Genomic DNA, 16,945 nt, shown 5'->3' on the forward strand with positions numbered 1-16,945 from the left:
CCATTTCAATCGGGAATTTTTACTTACATTGATTCAACCTCTACACAAAAATTCCAAGAAACCCACAAGCATACATGAATCAAAGCAACACACCTACATGAAAAGGCTATCAAATTTATGAATATAACAACAATCCTAAAAATATAATTGCCAAAATACAGATAAATCATGAACAACAATTATTTTTGACATGCATTTTCGCAAGCTCGGGGCAAATAAAAATGGTGAAAGATCTCTTTCAAGAAGCAAAGAGCAAGCAAATTTTGAGAGATCGAGCTCTTCTCTTGATTCAATTGCCATATATTTTGCGCTATGTCACTCTCTGATTCAGTTGCTTAAACTAAAAAATCTTTGAACATCAAGAAACGGCAACCCAAGTTATCGGGATTCTTCTCAAATAACTAACAATATTTCAAAAGAAATGGAGGAAAAATGAAAGAATTAGGGATTGTGATTTTGAAGAAGAACAGATGAAATGAAGGAAAAATGATGAAGAAGAAGAGAAGAAATGGAGAGGAAGAAGGAAAAATAAGTCAACACAGGGAAATTTCAACGATTAACAAGGAGTTTGAAGATTTTGGTTTAAAAAGACAATTAAGCCCTTAAAATAGCCATGTGCAATGCAAATGTAGTGAATTCCGGCCAAAATGACCTGAAACTGGGCAGACAACGAGGCCAAAATAACAAGTTTGGGTGGAATCGTGCAATTTTTTTTTGTTGAGTGGTAATCCACAACACCGACAAAATTTAAGTTGTTTAATGTTATTTGTCACATGTATTAATGTATTTCATTATATTGCTATCATAGATTATATGGCACGTGACACCAGAAACATAAATTAAAATTAGCCAGGTGATTCAATATAATTATTGTGTTTAGCATTTGTTTTCATCTGGTCACTGAGCTATTAAATTATTCCACCACAATGGGCGGTGGTCTTAGCAAAATGGTCGAGGCAAGAACTCGGTTCTCTATCCTTAAGACATTATTATTTCGCGCTGATGCTAGCGGTTTGTAGTAATTGTCTCCCAAAATACAACGATCTTATTTCGATATTGTAGCACTACATATCTCGAAATCTATGAACCCTCAAATGTGGTTTTTGAACTATCAATAAGAATACGGAAGAAAATATTCACAAATATAATATTTCCGCGCTTGAGAAAGAAGAACTCGAACAAACATATATGGAATGGAGTGAAAATCAAGTGTTTCAAATGATGGATTACAGAACCTATTCATAGATTCTTAATAGTTGTCGCCAATAATTACAAATCATAAAAAAAATAATTCATGAAAAGGTATTATACACCTATTTTATTCAATAGGTATCTAAACACCTCCGTGCTTTTAATGCTGTCATTTTTGTTGGAAAAATCGATAAACGATGTTTTCCATTTAACATAATAATATTGTTACAACTCAAATAATACTGTTACAGCTTAAGTAGAAAACCAAATAACAAATGTTGTCCTAATATAGGAGAAGAGTAACCTACTATATACCAACAACGGGGTAATTACATTTTTTGTCCTTATACTTTACCACTTATTCGTTTTTCGTCCCTAAACAAGTTGAAGTGACATTATTCGTCCCTAAACATGCCATTTTTTAGCAGTTTCCGTCCTGCCGTTAATTCTTGCTGTTACTTTGGATGGAAATCTGACGTGAACCTGAAAATCTTAATATATGCTGCGCTGACATGGACTATAAATTGCATTGCATCAGATTTTTGTATGATGGAAAAAATTGTCTTTTGGAGATTATTGAGGCTATTTACGAGTCCAAAAAGAAATTAGCCATTTGGAAAAGAAGGCTTATGTTCTAAAGAAGATGCAATCTGAAATTGAAGAGAGGGGTTGACTCTTACGTATCATGTGCGAAGCACATGTTATTTTCCGTCCAAACTAACCAGCCAAATTGACGGAGGGATGAAAATAGCAGAAAAATGGCATGTTTAGGGATGAATAATGTCACTCCAACTTGTTTAAGGACGAAAAACGAATAAGTGGTAAACTATAGGGACGAAAACTGTAATTATCCCTACCAACAACCAATTAAGCATAATATTTTGACTAACTATTCTCCTAACCAAATTATTATTCATCTAATAAAATAGGGACTATTAGTCATAACCCCCTCTAGTGTTTTTTTAATAATGGGGGATCCAGCCATATTTTCAATATTGGTAGGAAACCCACTATTTTAATTAATCCCGAAAATAGCCTTTTTTTGGGCCACGATACGTCTAATAAAAAATCACTAGAAATCTGGAAAATAAACTGCTAAAAACGTGTGAGATTTTCTCCCCAAATCTCGCTCTCCCTAATCTTTCCATAACTCCCACTTGAAAACCTAATTCTGCTAAACAACTACTCCGGCGACGAAACCAATGGGTAGAGAAATTGAATCGCTGCCAAATTCTTAAACTCACTCACCCACCGAATTATGCGATACAACCACGCTGTTCCGTTCACTGGGTACCAAAAAAAAAAACAAAAAGAGCGACGAAACTCCCAAAAAAGTGAAAGTCTTGAAGCTATGGACACCCTCGCAGCGCAATTGAGAAATAAAGCAACGCCTGGGAGCAGTAAGTATCCCCTTGAAATAGTCTTGTTCAATCATGTCCTGTTTTCGATTATATCAAAAACACAGCCAACGAATGTGTTTATTTGACATTTTCTTTTTGTGAACAGGAGAACGCAGGACGAAATCATTAAACGACATTCGGCTAACCGACGCAGGTAATTATTTTGAATTTCATGCTATATTTTGTGGGATTTGTTTGTATGACTTGAATTCCTGCTATAATTACTGGGATTTATTAGAAAACTGTTTTTGTTAACTTTTATTCAATAATGCAGTAGTTTTTACATAAACTATCTGTAAATAGACTATTTTGTGAATAGACTTTTTTTTTAAAATAGGCCAAACTCCATGCCATTGTGATTCCAAATAGTCTATTTGCTTGTGTGTCTTGTATGATCTGGAATTATTATGGAAATTTTTTTTTAACTATTAATAGACTATTTAAATAATAATGCAGTAGTTTGTATATGACAATCTGTAAATATGCTATTCTGCCTACATATAAATTGACTATTTTGTGAATAAAATATTTTTTGAAAATAGGCCAATCTCAATGCCATTGTGTTTCCTATTAGTCTATTTGCTTGGGTGTCTTGAATGATCTGGAATTATTGTTGAAATGTCTTTGTTAACTGTTAATAGACTATTTAAGTAATAGTCTATTTGCTTGGGTGTCTTGAATGATCTGGAATTATTGTTGAAATGTCTTTGTTAACTGTAAATAGACTATTTTGTGAATAGACTTTTTTTTTAAAATAGGCCAAACTCCATGCCATTGTGATTCCAAATAGTCTATTTGCTTGTGTGTCTTGTATGATCTGGAATTATTATGGATTTTTTTTATAACTATTAATAGACTATTTAAGTAATATTGCAGTAGTTTGTACATGACAATCTGTAAATAGACTAATCTGCCTATATATAAATTGACTATTTAAGTAATAATGCAGTAGTTTGTACATGATAATCTGTAAATAGACTATTCTGCCTAGAGATAAATTGACTATTTTGTTAATAGACTATTTAAGTAATATTGCAGTAGTTTGTACATGACAATCTGTAAATAGACTAATCTGCCTACATATAAATTGACTATTTAAGTAATAGTGTAGTAGTTTGTACATTATAATCTGTAAATAGACTATTCTACGTAGAGATAAATTGACTATTTTGTTAATAGACTTTTTTTGGAAAAGGCCAATTATTTAAACTGTTTTTGGTAAGTGGTAATAAAATACTTTAAATAATCTATTATCTTGGTTGTCTTTGATGTTCTGCAAATTTTTATTAAACTGTTTTTGGTAAGTGGTAATAAAATATTTTGGAAACAGTTTATGATTATTTACTTAGACAGTTCTGATAAATAGAACATTCGGCTTAGATAGACTATTTTGTAAATTGACTAATAGGTAAATAGACGTTTTTGTTTGAATAGTTCAATCTACAAGTGTTGGTTTTGTGAAAATGTGTTTTACAAATCTGTTTTTCTAAAGTTGCCTACTTTGATAATTTAATTAATGTTATTTCTAATTTGTGTAACAGAGGGTACTAAAAGGATTGTAAAAAAGAGAAAGACAGAGGGTACTTGGGTTAGACAGTTTCGATCAAACCTTTGGGCAACGTGGTCATTCTTCAGAAACGTTCACCTAACGAAAGCACACCTTAATTGCCTAAAACGAACGCCCTTCTACCACTTAGTTCTACCATTTGCGAAAAAACAAGTACTTCCATCCACAGTAAGGGGGACACAAGATGGTAGTATACAACTACTACTAACGTATGACAGCAAACGAGATGCATTTGAAATAGCAGGCAAAACTCTCAAAATACATTCAACCGAGTTTGACTTGATATTTGGAGTAAAATCTGGAACAAGGGTGAAATATTCAAAGCGAAGTAGTGTTCAACAATCTCTACTAGGAAGGAGGAGATTCCAACGCTACACAAAGGTTTCGCCAAAAATACTAAAAAAAGAGTTCATGAAAATTGTTGGAAGCAACATTGAAGAGGATATTGAAGACACCGTACGTATAGTAATAGTACATATATTGTCCAGTCTTTTATTCACAGTTTCTGGGGATGTGGTCAGTGCGTGGATGTTCAAGTTGTGCAACGACATCAATCAATTAAAAGAGTACAATTGGGGGAAACTGGTAGTTGATTTGCTAATGAAGTATGTAAAAGATAATGAGGCAGAAGCGGTGAAAGGTTGTGTACCTCTGTTTCTGGTAAGTCATTTGTTTTGAAATTATTGAACTATATTAGTTTTTGAAATTATTGAACTATATTTGTTTTGAAATTATTGAACTGTATTTGGTGTTTATTTGTGCTTGTTTATTTTGATAGACTGATGTTTTCTATTACTTGATTAACAAAACAGTCGTTTTGTAAAATAATAGTTAACTTTCAACGAAATGCAAGTGTATGCACACATCCAAGATTTTTTTGGCAGTAATAGTGTATTTATTCCATGTCTGATTTGTAATATTTATATGGTTACATTTTTGAATTAATTGACTACAATCTACAAATATTAATTTTAATTATTTGCGTTAACTTATTTTTGTGACATAACTTGACAGTTCTGGATGTGTGAACGAGTTAATCTTGTCGAGCCAGTATGCCGAGACGCTTTTCCAAGATTCAGAAAATGGAGCTTGAAGACCTTTAAGGAAAAGCTTGATTGTACAGCCATAAAGGACATCACCAACGAACAACTACTAGACACCCCCATAACAGAGACTGATATGGAACGTTCATTGTTGAGTGGCAATTGTGAAGAACAAGCATTTTGTGAAAACGAGCCAGGTGACTATGAGTACGAGGAAAATGACGATTCAGAAGCAAGAAACGAACCGCATGATAGTGAAAGTGAATCGGTTGATGCAGATGATGAGAACGATGATGAACTTGACCGTGATGCACCTCCCACAGCAAGTCCCATTGAGCAATCTTCGGGGAGCAAGAAGCGAAACTATGTTGACGAGCACAACGATGATTTGTTGACACAGAACACAATACTTGAGGCGAGGCTTGCATGTGCTTTACAGGAGGCAAAAGCATGGCAAACAAAAGCAACCAATGTTTCGGAGCATAACAAAGAATTAGAGCACCGAATTAAAACCTCAACTGACCCACATTTAGCTACAGAGTTGGAGGTTCTCCGAGGACGTCTGGAGTACGAGCTAGAAAAAAACGCCGATCTTTCAGAACAAATACAAAAACTGACTGACGCCAACGAGAATCTACATACCACTATCGAAACGCTCGTTACAGATAATGAGGAGTTGAAAGCTGAGATGACAACCATAAAGTTGTGCAACAACAGCTTGGTAGAAGCAAACGAAAGGCTCAACACAGAATCCAACAAGGACAAGAAGAGTGACGACATCCAAGAAAATGCTCGGAAGCTAGAAAATCAAGACATGCCATCATGGGACTTATTGTCTCAAACACAAGCTGCAACACAAATGCAATCAACCATTTTGAGTACATCGAGCCTCGAAATAGTAGATCTCAGTACAAAATGTAAAATTTTGGAAGACAAACAAGAGGAACTGCTCAAAATAATTGAGGAGCAAGCAATGCAAATCAAATCGCACACGAATGGTGATTGTGAAGACCAACCAATCACACTTGGGGCAGAAGATGAAGACTTCGATCTCACCACTTCCGTAATAAACTTTGTTGAGAATGCAGAACCAACTTCTGTTGTGGCAAGGAGGACTCGATTAAAAAGGAAAGACGTCACGCCATTTGGAAAAAATCAACTGATTGACGTCGGGAAAAACTACAAAAAAACTACAAGAAATTCAAACCGTACAAAGACCTGTCAGAGGACTACAAAACCATTGTCAACATCATGGCTTCGTCAGATGACGAGATGAAGTAAGTGATTTCCTAATTTTATCTATTTTTTTTTTAACTTTTTTAAGGTTTATATATCTTTGTTGGATTTGAACTATTTATGGCCGTAAATAGTGTCTTTGATTACTGTTGAAAAGTCTGAACTTTGTGTTAAACAACTATTTCAACCTAAAATTAACTATGTTTATTTAGTAAATAAATAAATTTCTTCTTCAATCCCAATATATTAGTTGAACAACTATTTCAATATAAAACAACTGTTTGTCTTCATTAAAAATAATTTCATTTCCTCTTGAGCATAACTAGTCGGTTAAAAATCAATTTTCTGTAACCAACTGTTTTCAACCTAAATTTGCAGTAAGGTCCTTTGGAGATCAGATGACAAGCGTGCTTGCGTGTTCGTGACAGACATCTTTCATTGCCTGAAGAAACAATGCATAAGTCAATTGGTAAAATGTAGTTGTGTTTAACATCCTCGGTCAACGTACAAGAAAAATAAAATAAAAGCTAATAATCATCGAAAATTTGTACTGAATAACAGGTAGTTGACTCGTACAGCAAGATTCTTTCTCTTGAGCAATGCAGAGGCACATTCAACCAAACAGCCCATCCAGATTTGAAAGGACGTAGTTTCGTCTTCCCCTCATACTTTCTGGTAACAAACGCATTACTAATTTTAATTCATAGATCATACCAGTTTTATTTTTTCAATTGAACCTTGTGTTGTAGAACTACGTAAGGGAGAGGCCTGATGGGATGTTCGATCCACCCGATGACATCATTAACTACCGTTATCTGGTGTTCCCCATTCTCCATATTGGTACGGCAAAAAATAGATGTCAGGATCACTGGACATTACTTGTTTTAGACAAATTTCATGGAGATTGGATTTTCTACAATTCTATGCGTCGTCGCTCCAATGATTGTTATCTTGCAGAACCAATGGAACTGGTATTTTTTTCAATTACGCATTGTTTTTATATTACAATATAATACACCTTCAACTTACATAATAAATGTACAAATTCAGAAAAAAGCCCTGGAAAAAACAGCAGCACATCACAACCTCATACTCGTATGTCCAGAAGAGAAAATCGTTTCACTCGCTGAAGCGCCACAACAAAAAGATGATAGTGTTGACTGCGGTGTGGTGGTTTTGTATCTGATTAAAAAACTTTTCGAGCAACAACCAATCATAAAGGACGAAGCTGAATCAGAATACCCAGCAATGCGAACTGAAATTGTGAAAACCTTTCTAGATTGGGGAAGCAAAAAGATGAATTCGAGTAAAAAAATCGATTGATTATTTTAGTTTTTTGTCGTTGTAAACTTGCGTAGGTCCTTTTTTTTTGGTATTTTATGTTGACGTTTTATTACTTTGGGGCGAAGTTGTTTTTTGAGCAAACTTATAGTTTATTGTATCTGTAAACTTGCGTAGAATGTTTTAGTTGGTATTTTATGTTGACGATGTTTAATTTATGTACTGAACTGATCTTGGTTTATAATAGTTGTTCATTAATAGTTGTATGCTTTTTTTGTTGCTGAAAGCACAACCGTGCATTGTAGTGTAAAGGCATACGTAAAAGGCTGCTAAAAACAACTATATGTTATGTAATGAACTATTTTCACAGTTCTCATGTTAATACAAAAAGGTAATGTCAGTTATATATGAACGTATTCTATACCGGATCTTCATCTATACTTTATGGGAACAAAAAATCTGAATACAACTATTATCAAAAAAAAAATAGTTGAATAATTTGTACACTGAACACCATATGTTGAAAACATAGCACAGACAAGGGCATATCCGAGCACTCAACTATACTTGAATATAACGTATATTCGATCTATCTAATCAAACGGAAATGAACTATACTAACAATATTGAACAAGTCAACAACAACCTCAAAATCGAAACACTTAAAGCATATATTCGAACTTTTTAATCCAACTACTACATCAATGTACGAATAATATTGTCGATATAAAATACAAAATCAACTACAATTAAAAAATAAAATTATAAAAATTCCACCCGCATGCGGCAGGTTTTCTTATTATGATTTCCAACTATGTTGCATATGGTACATTTCATCTTGCGAGGCAAACGCTCACCCCTAGATAAGATCCTCTTCCTTTTCGGTCTGCCACGCTGAGGACGGTAATCTGGAGGTCCAACGATAGCAGCCTCAGGGTCAAGAGGAGGTTTAACAAATGGAAAAATAGGTGCAGAATATGTTTGTCTGAATGTTGAAGTATGAAAAACCTTATCAATAAGGTCATACCTTCCCTTCATTTTTAGAAAAATAATACCAGCAGCATGAAAACATGGCAGCCCCGTAATCTGCCACTGCCTACATGAGCACGTCTTCTCCCGAACATCTATAATCGCAGTTGGATCCGAGTACATTTCCCACACAAATTCAGAAGCTTGCTTAACTAACCAAGGCCTCGCTTTATCAACTAGATCTTTCATAATTTTATCAATTTTAAATGTTAACACAGTGTGCCAATTATTTCCCTTAATAAGCCTGTCACAAAGTTGTTCCATTATCTTACTTCGAATACCATCAATCAAATTAGTCACTGGCAAAAAACGTTCATCCATTACTTGCGCATTCCAAGATTCAGAACCATTTGACGTCATATGGCCATACCTTGGTCCCTCAAAATAAGCGTTCGACCACTTTTCCTTTGGAATATCAGCTAGAAAATTGCGTGCTCTCCCACCACCAGTTCTTTTGAATTTCTCCAAGCATCTTTCAAACTCAGGTTTTGTGGCAGCATAAGCGCAATCTCGAAATTGCCTCACCACAGCTTTACGATAAATCTTGGACTCACCCCTAAATCGATCTTTCAAATTTCCCTTCAAGTGCTTGTAGCAGTAAGCATGAAGACAATGTGGAAACACATTCTGAACCCCAACCAAAATCCCATGATTACGATCTGAGACAAACGTAAAAACCCTATCCATTCCAATAGCAACTTTCAAGTGATTTAGAAACCATGACCAATTACAATCGGTTTCTTCATCCACAATTGCAAATGCAATTGGAAACAAACCTGGATGTGAAAAATGATATTAAATACTGATTTGTATGAAAACAACTATTATGTAGACAACTATTATGTAGACAACTATTTATGAAATTAACTATCGTCAAACCAACTATACTCTAAAAATCAAAAAAAAACATACACTGTACAACTTACGTTGGTCGCCGTCTTTTCCGACAGCGCTAAGTAACATGCCCTTGTGTTTGCCCTTCAAAAAGGTGCCATCAAGCATGACAACAGGACGACAGAACCTGAAACCCTCAATACAAGCTGCAAATGCAAAGAAACAACGGCGAAAATTCTTCTTGACATCATCAATTTCCAAGTGAAATAAACTACCGGGATTTGTCCGCTCCGCTTCTTCAAAATATGACGGAATAAATGAATACGAGCTGCTATGATCGCCAAAGATTAATGCCCTACCTGCGTCAGTCGATCTCCACGCTAAATAATAGCTAATGTCAACTCCAAACTTGTCTCTCACCTGCGTAATTATTTCACGAGGTCGGGTAGCTGGCCTTGATCGAATCTCACCCGCAATCAAGTCAATAATAATAGCTGCACTTAATCTCTTCTTATTCGCAGTCCCAAAAAACATACCGCACGTATGATGTTTATCGTACGTCCGAATATAACAAAACTTGCTATATTTGTCAACAGAAGCGTGTATCCTCCAGCTGCATTGTTTTTCATGTTTGTACTTACACACCGCCGTCACCCTATATGACTCGTTCTTGATATACTCATACTCAAATCCCATTTCAATTGAAAACTTAATAAGCGCCTTTCTGAAATCGGCAACACCACCTTCAAAAACCTGACCTACGTCTTTTATCAAATAAATCCAATCAGCACTCAACAACTTCTTGCCCTCGACCACCGCAGCCACGTTTTCTAAATCACGATCTTCCGTATCCTCACAATCTTTGTCATATCCGATCATTGGCAGGGGCATCTGTGTGTCGGCATGCCGAATTGGTGCGTCCACATGTTGAATCGGTCGAGTCACAATGCCAGCTACACCCTTCACCTCGATATTTATACGCGCCAAAGACAACTCGCGCAACAATGCAAACATGGATACCAAGTCTTCATCATCCGCAATAATGCATTCTCCACAATCAGCCACCATATAAGTCATGCTTATACTAGATGCATTCAGACATTGCCATTTCGAACACACAAAATCAACCAATGCTTGGAAAGTGAGTCCAGAAGATCTCTTCAAAGCAACCAAACCACCGTACTTCACAAAAATATTAACACTGTTATCCATCTACAACAAACATAATATTTAAATGAAAACACAGTTAATATAGAATATGCATTAAACAACTATTATTACTTACTGCATAAGCGACTATAATTAAACGACTATAAGTAAATCAACTATAAACGACTAAAAATTCTGAACATTCTCATAACACGACTATAAATTCTGAAAATTCTCAGCACCAAAAAAAAAAACTCCGGCATACATCCATAACTGTTCATTCATAGTCCTTACGCTATCGTTTGTACAAACAACGAAACAACAATTCGCATATATGAAATCAATTAGAAGCCACTTTCTGCAATTACATCAGATTCACCATATATATGAATCCAAGTTTGATGCATCGAATCAGCAATAAAACACAATTGCGTTGCAAAAAATAAAAATAAAAAAAACTCGCCTTCTTCAATTACATTCGCCGACTTTCTGAACGGAACGAGATATGAAATCTCAACACGCGCCTTTGGAACGGTTCAAAAAATTAACACGATGTTTGAGAGAGATGAGGCGGTTATGGAATATGCCGATATATCGTGATCTCAAAGATTTTCTTCAAATCACGTGTTTAAATTAAATTAATTACACAAGGGTGAAAATGTAAATATCAATTATGAAATTATTCATAAAAAATCGAATTTAATACATGGGGGGTTTCACTAATTATGAAAAGGGGGTTAAACCCACCCTAATATATGTAAATGATGTGGGGGGTTTCACTAATTATCCCAATAAAATAAATAATAAATATAATATCCTAACATTTTTCACCGATTATTTTCAATAATAAAATACACCATTAAATGATTTTGCGAGAATCTACTTAAATATTCAAATCAAATCTCCAACAGCGTACCCATCCTACGTGACTAAATAAATTGATATTAAAAATCCAACAATGAAACCTGGGATGTATTAATGTATATTTCATTATTATTTATATATATATATATATATATATATATATATATATATATATATATATATATATATGAGCTCAGTCGTAATAAAATAGTGTTATTAGAAAGGGTCTTTCTACCATGAAAAACACGACTTATATGAGATACCCTTTCAGATTGCGACACGTGTCCCAGCAACACAACCTATTTTTTCCTCATTTATGTATTGTCGCAAATGCCCTTTGTACAATTATTATTTTAAAAAAATTGACAATTATAAATTATTAATGAAATGTCAATTTTACCCTCTCTATTTTAATGCAATTTTAAATCTATATTTATTGTTGAATTAAAATTTATAAAGTCAGTTATATCATTATTCGTAAAAATCATTAAACCGCCCATCCAAAATTGCATCAACTTGAACTCGAACTTGTGACCATCTAAAAACATACAAGAATACTTACGAGTAAAATGCAACACATAATTGACAATAAACTAACAATACAGATTCATATCACAAAGCTACAATGTATAATGATTATAAAACTTATATAAATAATGTTAAATAAATTATTAATTCTCAAATAATTATTATTATATATTAAAAATATCTCATACTAACAAATCTTTATATAATATAATTTAAAAATCTAAGGAAATGTTGATCAACTCCTGTAATTTAAAAATGAATTTCGAAATAATTTGAAGTTTGAATTGAATCGTAAATTGTAAGGTTTAATTAAATCGTAATACTTGAATCAATTAAACTCATGTTTTTTCAATTCAAAACCAATATTCAAAGATTTGATCGATTAAGCTCAACTGATTTCAATTCGTAGACAATATTCAAATATTTGAATCGGTTAAAATCAATAATTTACAATAGCGTATTAATCAAACTATGTATAGTTAAAGTTTAGTATTTTTTTATTGAATTTTATCATAAAAAATAATAAAATTTAATTCGTAAAAATCGTAAAATTTAATCGGTTCATGGTTAGATCAATTCTTACGATTTACGATTTGATTCTTACAATTTTACGAATTAAATTATTATTTTTTTGTTTAGATTGAATTAAAAGGATAGTAGACTTTAATTATAAATAGTTAACTCGATTAATACGTTCTTGTGAGTGGTTGAACTTAATCGATTCAAAATTTTGAATAATATTTACAAATTAAAAGGACTTTGCGCTTAATTGATTCAAATCATACGCTTTAATTAATCTTATGATTTGATTCTTACGTAATTTAGGAATTAATTTTTTATGATAAAACTGAATTAAAAATGTATGACACTTTAATTAATAATAGGTAATTTGATTAAGACGTTCTTGTCAATAGTTGAGCGCGCTTAATCGATTCAAATATTTGAATAATGTTTACAAATTGAAAGGACTTGAGCTTAATTGGTTCAAATATTACGCTTTGATAAAATATTACGATTTACGATTAGGTTCTTACATGTGTTAGGAATTAAATTTATTATTTTTTAGGGTAAATTACAAACACCCCCCTGAGGTATGGTCAAATTACAAAAAAACCCCTCTTGTTTGGATAATTACATCTACCCCCTCAACTATGTTTTTTTCTTACACCTCCACCCTTATGGTGCCAAATTCAACATAATCATCTAGATTCCGTGAAATTTGCTCTAGTTTGTACTCGTTTTGTGTAAAAATACAGTTTTCGATGCACAAAAAACTGATATATACAAGCTAAAAATCACATATTATGATCATCTTGCTTCATAATGTAGAGTTTGAATGAGATAAAATTGGTAAAAAAAGTGATAATATTCCATATAATCTCGAACATTTCACTAAATTTGAGGAGTTGAGGGGGTGGTTGTAATTATCCAAACAAGAGGGGTGTTTTTGTAATTTGGCCATACCTCAGGGGGGTGTTTGTAATTTACCCTATTTTTTATGACAAAATTGAATTAAAAAGATATTAGACATTACTTATAAGTTATAAATAGCTAAATCAATTATGTAACACGTTATGTCAATAGTTAAGCAATCGATTCAAATATTTGAATAATATTTACTAATTGAAAGGATTTGAGCTTAAGCGATTCAAATCTTACTATTTGATTAAATTAAATATTAAAAGAAAATTCACAATATAGTATTTGTAGTATATAATTTTATTTTAAAGTAAGAAAACTACTAATTGGAATGAGTTATAATTTTTTATTCTTCTAAATAAACATATTATTTTATTTTTTATTTGGATTTGTCACACTATCGATTTAATAACATAAGTGAGTTGGATTAAGTTATTCATTTTTTTATATTTAATTGAGCATTATTTACATTTTTAAATGGTGGAGGTTATTAATATTTCTAATATTATAGAATTAATGATAGATGTTTGGCGTATTAAACTGTAATTCGTTATATTTTTCAAACTTTATTATATTAAATCTGTTAATAATTTATTTAATATCATTTAATAATAATGAATGTCGCAATTAATATTTTATTTAACAGTATTTAAATACTTACATTTATTATCATTTTATATTGTGTTTTACCGATATATACAACTATAGTTAAATTTATCATAATAAGTTAATGTGCTTGGATGGTTAGGAGTGATGAATGTGTACCGAGATGTTTTAAGTTCAATCCCTAATGAATGCATTTTTTTCGATTATTTGTCAAATAAAACTCGGTCATAATAAATTTAAATTAATTATTTGGTAAAGTACTTCATTTTTTGGAACATAAGCCATGTTATTTTTCTAGGGTTCAGATTTAATCTTAGAAAATTAATGGTGATTAATGCATATCTCATATAAGTTTAGAACACAAGTAATATCACCCTAGTCCAGTCCTATTAGAAAATTCGAATTGGTTACTAATAAGCGCACATGCATGACACGAGAAACATATAAGCATATAAAATTCCATGTGGTCACTGAGTTATTAAATTATATTCCATAATCAAGAAGAATAATAAGCATATAAAAATGCAAATATGAGTATACATTTCTTGATATTCAGGCATAAATATTTCATATCTTGATATTTGACCGAGTTGCTGGTTGGGTGGGTTCAGCTATGGCAGCTTCATTCGCATTACTCAAAGTTAACAGCGGTTATGGAATCAAGAAAATCAATCAAGAACACCTTGTGAGTGGCCCCCGAGTTGACAGGTGAGTTACACAGTTTCCTATCTCGTCGAGTCAGTACTTTGATTAATTTTGTGCATTTTTAGGAAACTATCTCTCAGTCTTCTTTTCTTTATTCCCTTGTATAGTTACAACTTGCAAGTAATGATTGATAATAATAGTTGTGTGTGAAAAATATGCGTGTAAGTGTGTGTGAGTATGAATTTGTAAGAGCTTTTGTATTGATTTATGGGAAAAGTTTGCAATGATTTCACATTGGGTTCTCCATGTTCACAAAAAATACATTTGGTCTCTAATGTTTCAGTAATTTAACAATTTTGGTCATTTTCGTCAATTTACCGCTAGTCCGTCAGTAAAGACAGTGACGGGCACACGCTTGATTATGTAAGTACTAACGTCAAATTTGAAGGAAATGACTAAAATTTGTGAATTTTTAAACATGAGAGACAAAATGTGTATTTTTTTAACATGGGACCAAATGTAAAATCGTACAAATTTGAGGGATAAAAACTGTATTTTTCCGATTAATTTATAATGGGTTTTTGAAAATTGTACGTCGGATCATTGTGGATTCATGTTGGTTCCTTAACAGGTACATGCCGGATCCATGAATGATCCACAATATTAGTCCATAGAAGTTGAGTAAAAATTACAATAGATTAATATACGGAGGACTTGTCCAAGTCCGATCCGCTTTAGATCCATTTATAACAGTTGATTTTGAATCCGGTTCATTTTGGATCCGATCCACATTAATATAGACCAGATCCTCTTCAAGTTGAGCAAATTCTCACCCCTAATAGTTGACTATTTTTTTTCTAAAAGACTAGAGCATCTACAACCAAAAAATTTACATAGAAGTAATAATATTGGAATTTATTTTATTAATATTAATTTGAAAGTTAAAGGTATAATTTGGATATCATTCAATTTCCTAGCATTCTCCATTTGAAATGGTCTTAGTAAAATCTTTCTAATCATACATATTTTTGGGCAAGTCGACCTCACGATGCTAAATATAAGAATAAACATTAAATTATCCAAAGAAAATTTGAAACAATTGAAAAAAAATAATAATTTCATTATTATGGAGGGTTAAATTTGTTTTTCAAAATTATTTTTTCAAGAATGAAAAATTAATAAATCACTTAAAATATTTATTAGGAACAATAATATGTGAAGATTCACCATTAAAAATATGGATGTGTTTAGACGCCCATTAGGCCACAATGGTGCCAATTTAAATTTGAAAAAGAAAAAATCTATTCAACTGAATATATGGCATTTGGTTTATATGAAAAAGTATGACACCTTGTTATAAAATTATTTTCCTAAATGTTGCAATTGGTTGGCTACAAACCATTGAGAATCTATAAATACAATGCAAAATCCTCCATTTGAATCACTCAATTTGATATTAGTCTTTTGAGGTTTCTCCTATCCTTTGCTCGAAAATATTCCTTGTGAATATTTCCTTATGTGTCCGTATTGAAAATTCAAAACAGGGTTCGTAGATTTGTCGTATCTCGAAACTATTATATATGTCACTATAAAAAAAACGCTACTATATATAAGACTTCGAGTATCGGTGCGGTGCAATATTGTCTCTACCATTTTGCTAAAATCAACACCCATTATTATACAACAAACTATTATTCATTAGCATTTTATTGCAAGAAGTTACTCAATTTTCAGTTGCAAGAGATTTTTCTGACAAATAACCATGTTATGTATAATTAATGGTTAAACCCCAGTGCACCTAGATGGTTGGCTACGGGTGCCTTCATTACAAAAAAAAAAAAAAAAAAACTAGCTAAACCTCTCAAACTTGCAGGAAACATTCAATATTCTCATGTATTCCACATGGTGAACAAACCCAGAGGCGATTCCGGAGCTACAGCTGGACTCGTACTACTAAAGGATGTCACAACAAGGCATTCACAACAACAATGTTGAGTTCTATTCAAGAAAATTATGCAGTTACCGGCAATTTACATTTTAGTCTAAAACCATACATTTTCCTAATTAAATCAATATGCATTTAACGAAATCCTTGATCCTTGTACAAAGCTAAAAAAAGAAACGATTAGTATCAATGAACAAGTTCATGTTTG

The 16,945-nt window shown here is 32.5% G+C and overlaps 2 protein-coding genes across 2 annotated transcripts; one reads left to right on the forward strand and one right to left on the reverse strand.

Annotated features, from left to right (window-relative positions):
• The first annotated feature begins 2,296 nt into the window (after positions 1–2,296).
• On the forward strand, positions 2,297–7,976 carry LOC148772363 (uncharacterized). The gene is made up of 8 exons (XM_088827537.1): positions 2,297–2,591; positions 2,698–2,745; positions 4,133–4,818; positions 5,173–6,478; positions 6,816–6,906; positions 6,999–7,112; positions 7,187–7,408; positions 7,488–7,976. Exons 1-4 carry the CDS (start codon positions 2,450–2,452, stop codon positions 6,475–6,477), a joined length of 2,181 nt encoding a protein of 726 aa, XP_088683663.1. The 5' UTR covers positions 2,297–2,449; the 3' UTR covers position 6,478; positions 6,816–6,906; positions 6,999–7,112; positions 7,187–7,408; positions 7,488–7,976.
• A 504-nt stretch (positions 7,977–8,480) lies between these two features.
• Positions 8,481–10,793, reverse strand: LOC105953580 (uncharacterized). The gene is made up of 2 exons (XM_088815005.1): positions 9,674–10,793; positions 8,481–9,523 (listed from the first exon to the last, which is right to left on the reverse strand). Exons 1-2 carry the CDS (start codon positions 10,791–10,793, stop codon positions 8,481–8,483), a joined length of 2,163 nt encoding a protein of 720 aa, XP_088671131.1.
• Positions 10,794–16,945: the final 6,152 nt, after the last annotated feature.

The sequence above is a fragment of the Erythranthe guttata genome, chromosome 2 (genome assembly GCF_056151865.1).
Source record: "Erythranthe guttata isolate IM_541 chromosome 2, IM_541, whole genome shotgun sequence".
In the NCBI taxonomy this organism is placed as follows: Eukaryota; Viridiplantae; Streptophyta; class Magnoliopsida; order Lamiales; family Phrymaceae; genus Erythranthe; species Erythranthe guttata.

Coding starts and splice junctions, on each gene's coding strand:
- LOC105953580 (XM_088815005.1), bottom strand. CDS start 10,793: ATGGATAACAGTGTTAATATTTTTGTGAAGTACGGTGGTTTGGTTGCT. Junction 9,524..9,673: donor CGGAAAAGACGGCGACCAAC/GTAAGTTGTACA, acceptor TTTCACATCCAG/GTTTGTTTCCAATTGCATTT.
- LOC148772363 (XM_088827537.1), top strand. CDS start 2,450: ATGCGATACAACCACGCTGTTCCGTTCACTGGGTACCAAAAAAAAAAA. Junction 2,592..2,697: donor TAAAGCAACGCCTGGGAGCA/GTAAGTATCCCC, acceptor TTTTGTGAACAG/GAGAACGCAGGACGAAATCA. Junction 2,746..4,132: donor CATTCGGCTAACCGACGCAG/GTAATTATTTTG, acceptor TTTGTGTAACAG/AGGGTACTAAAAGGATTGTA.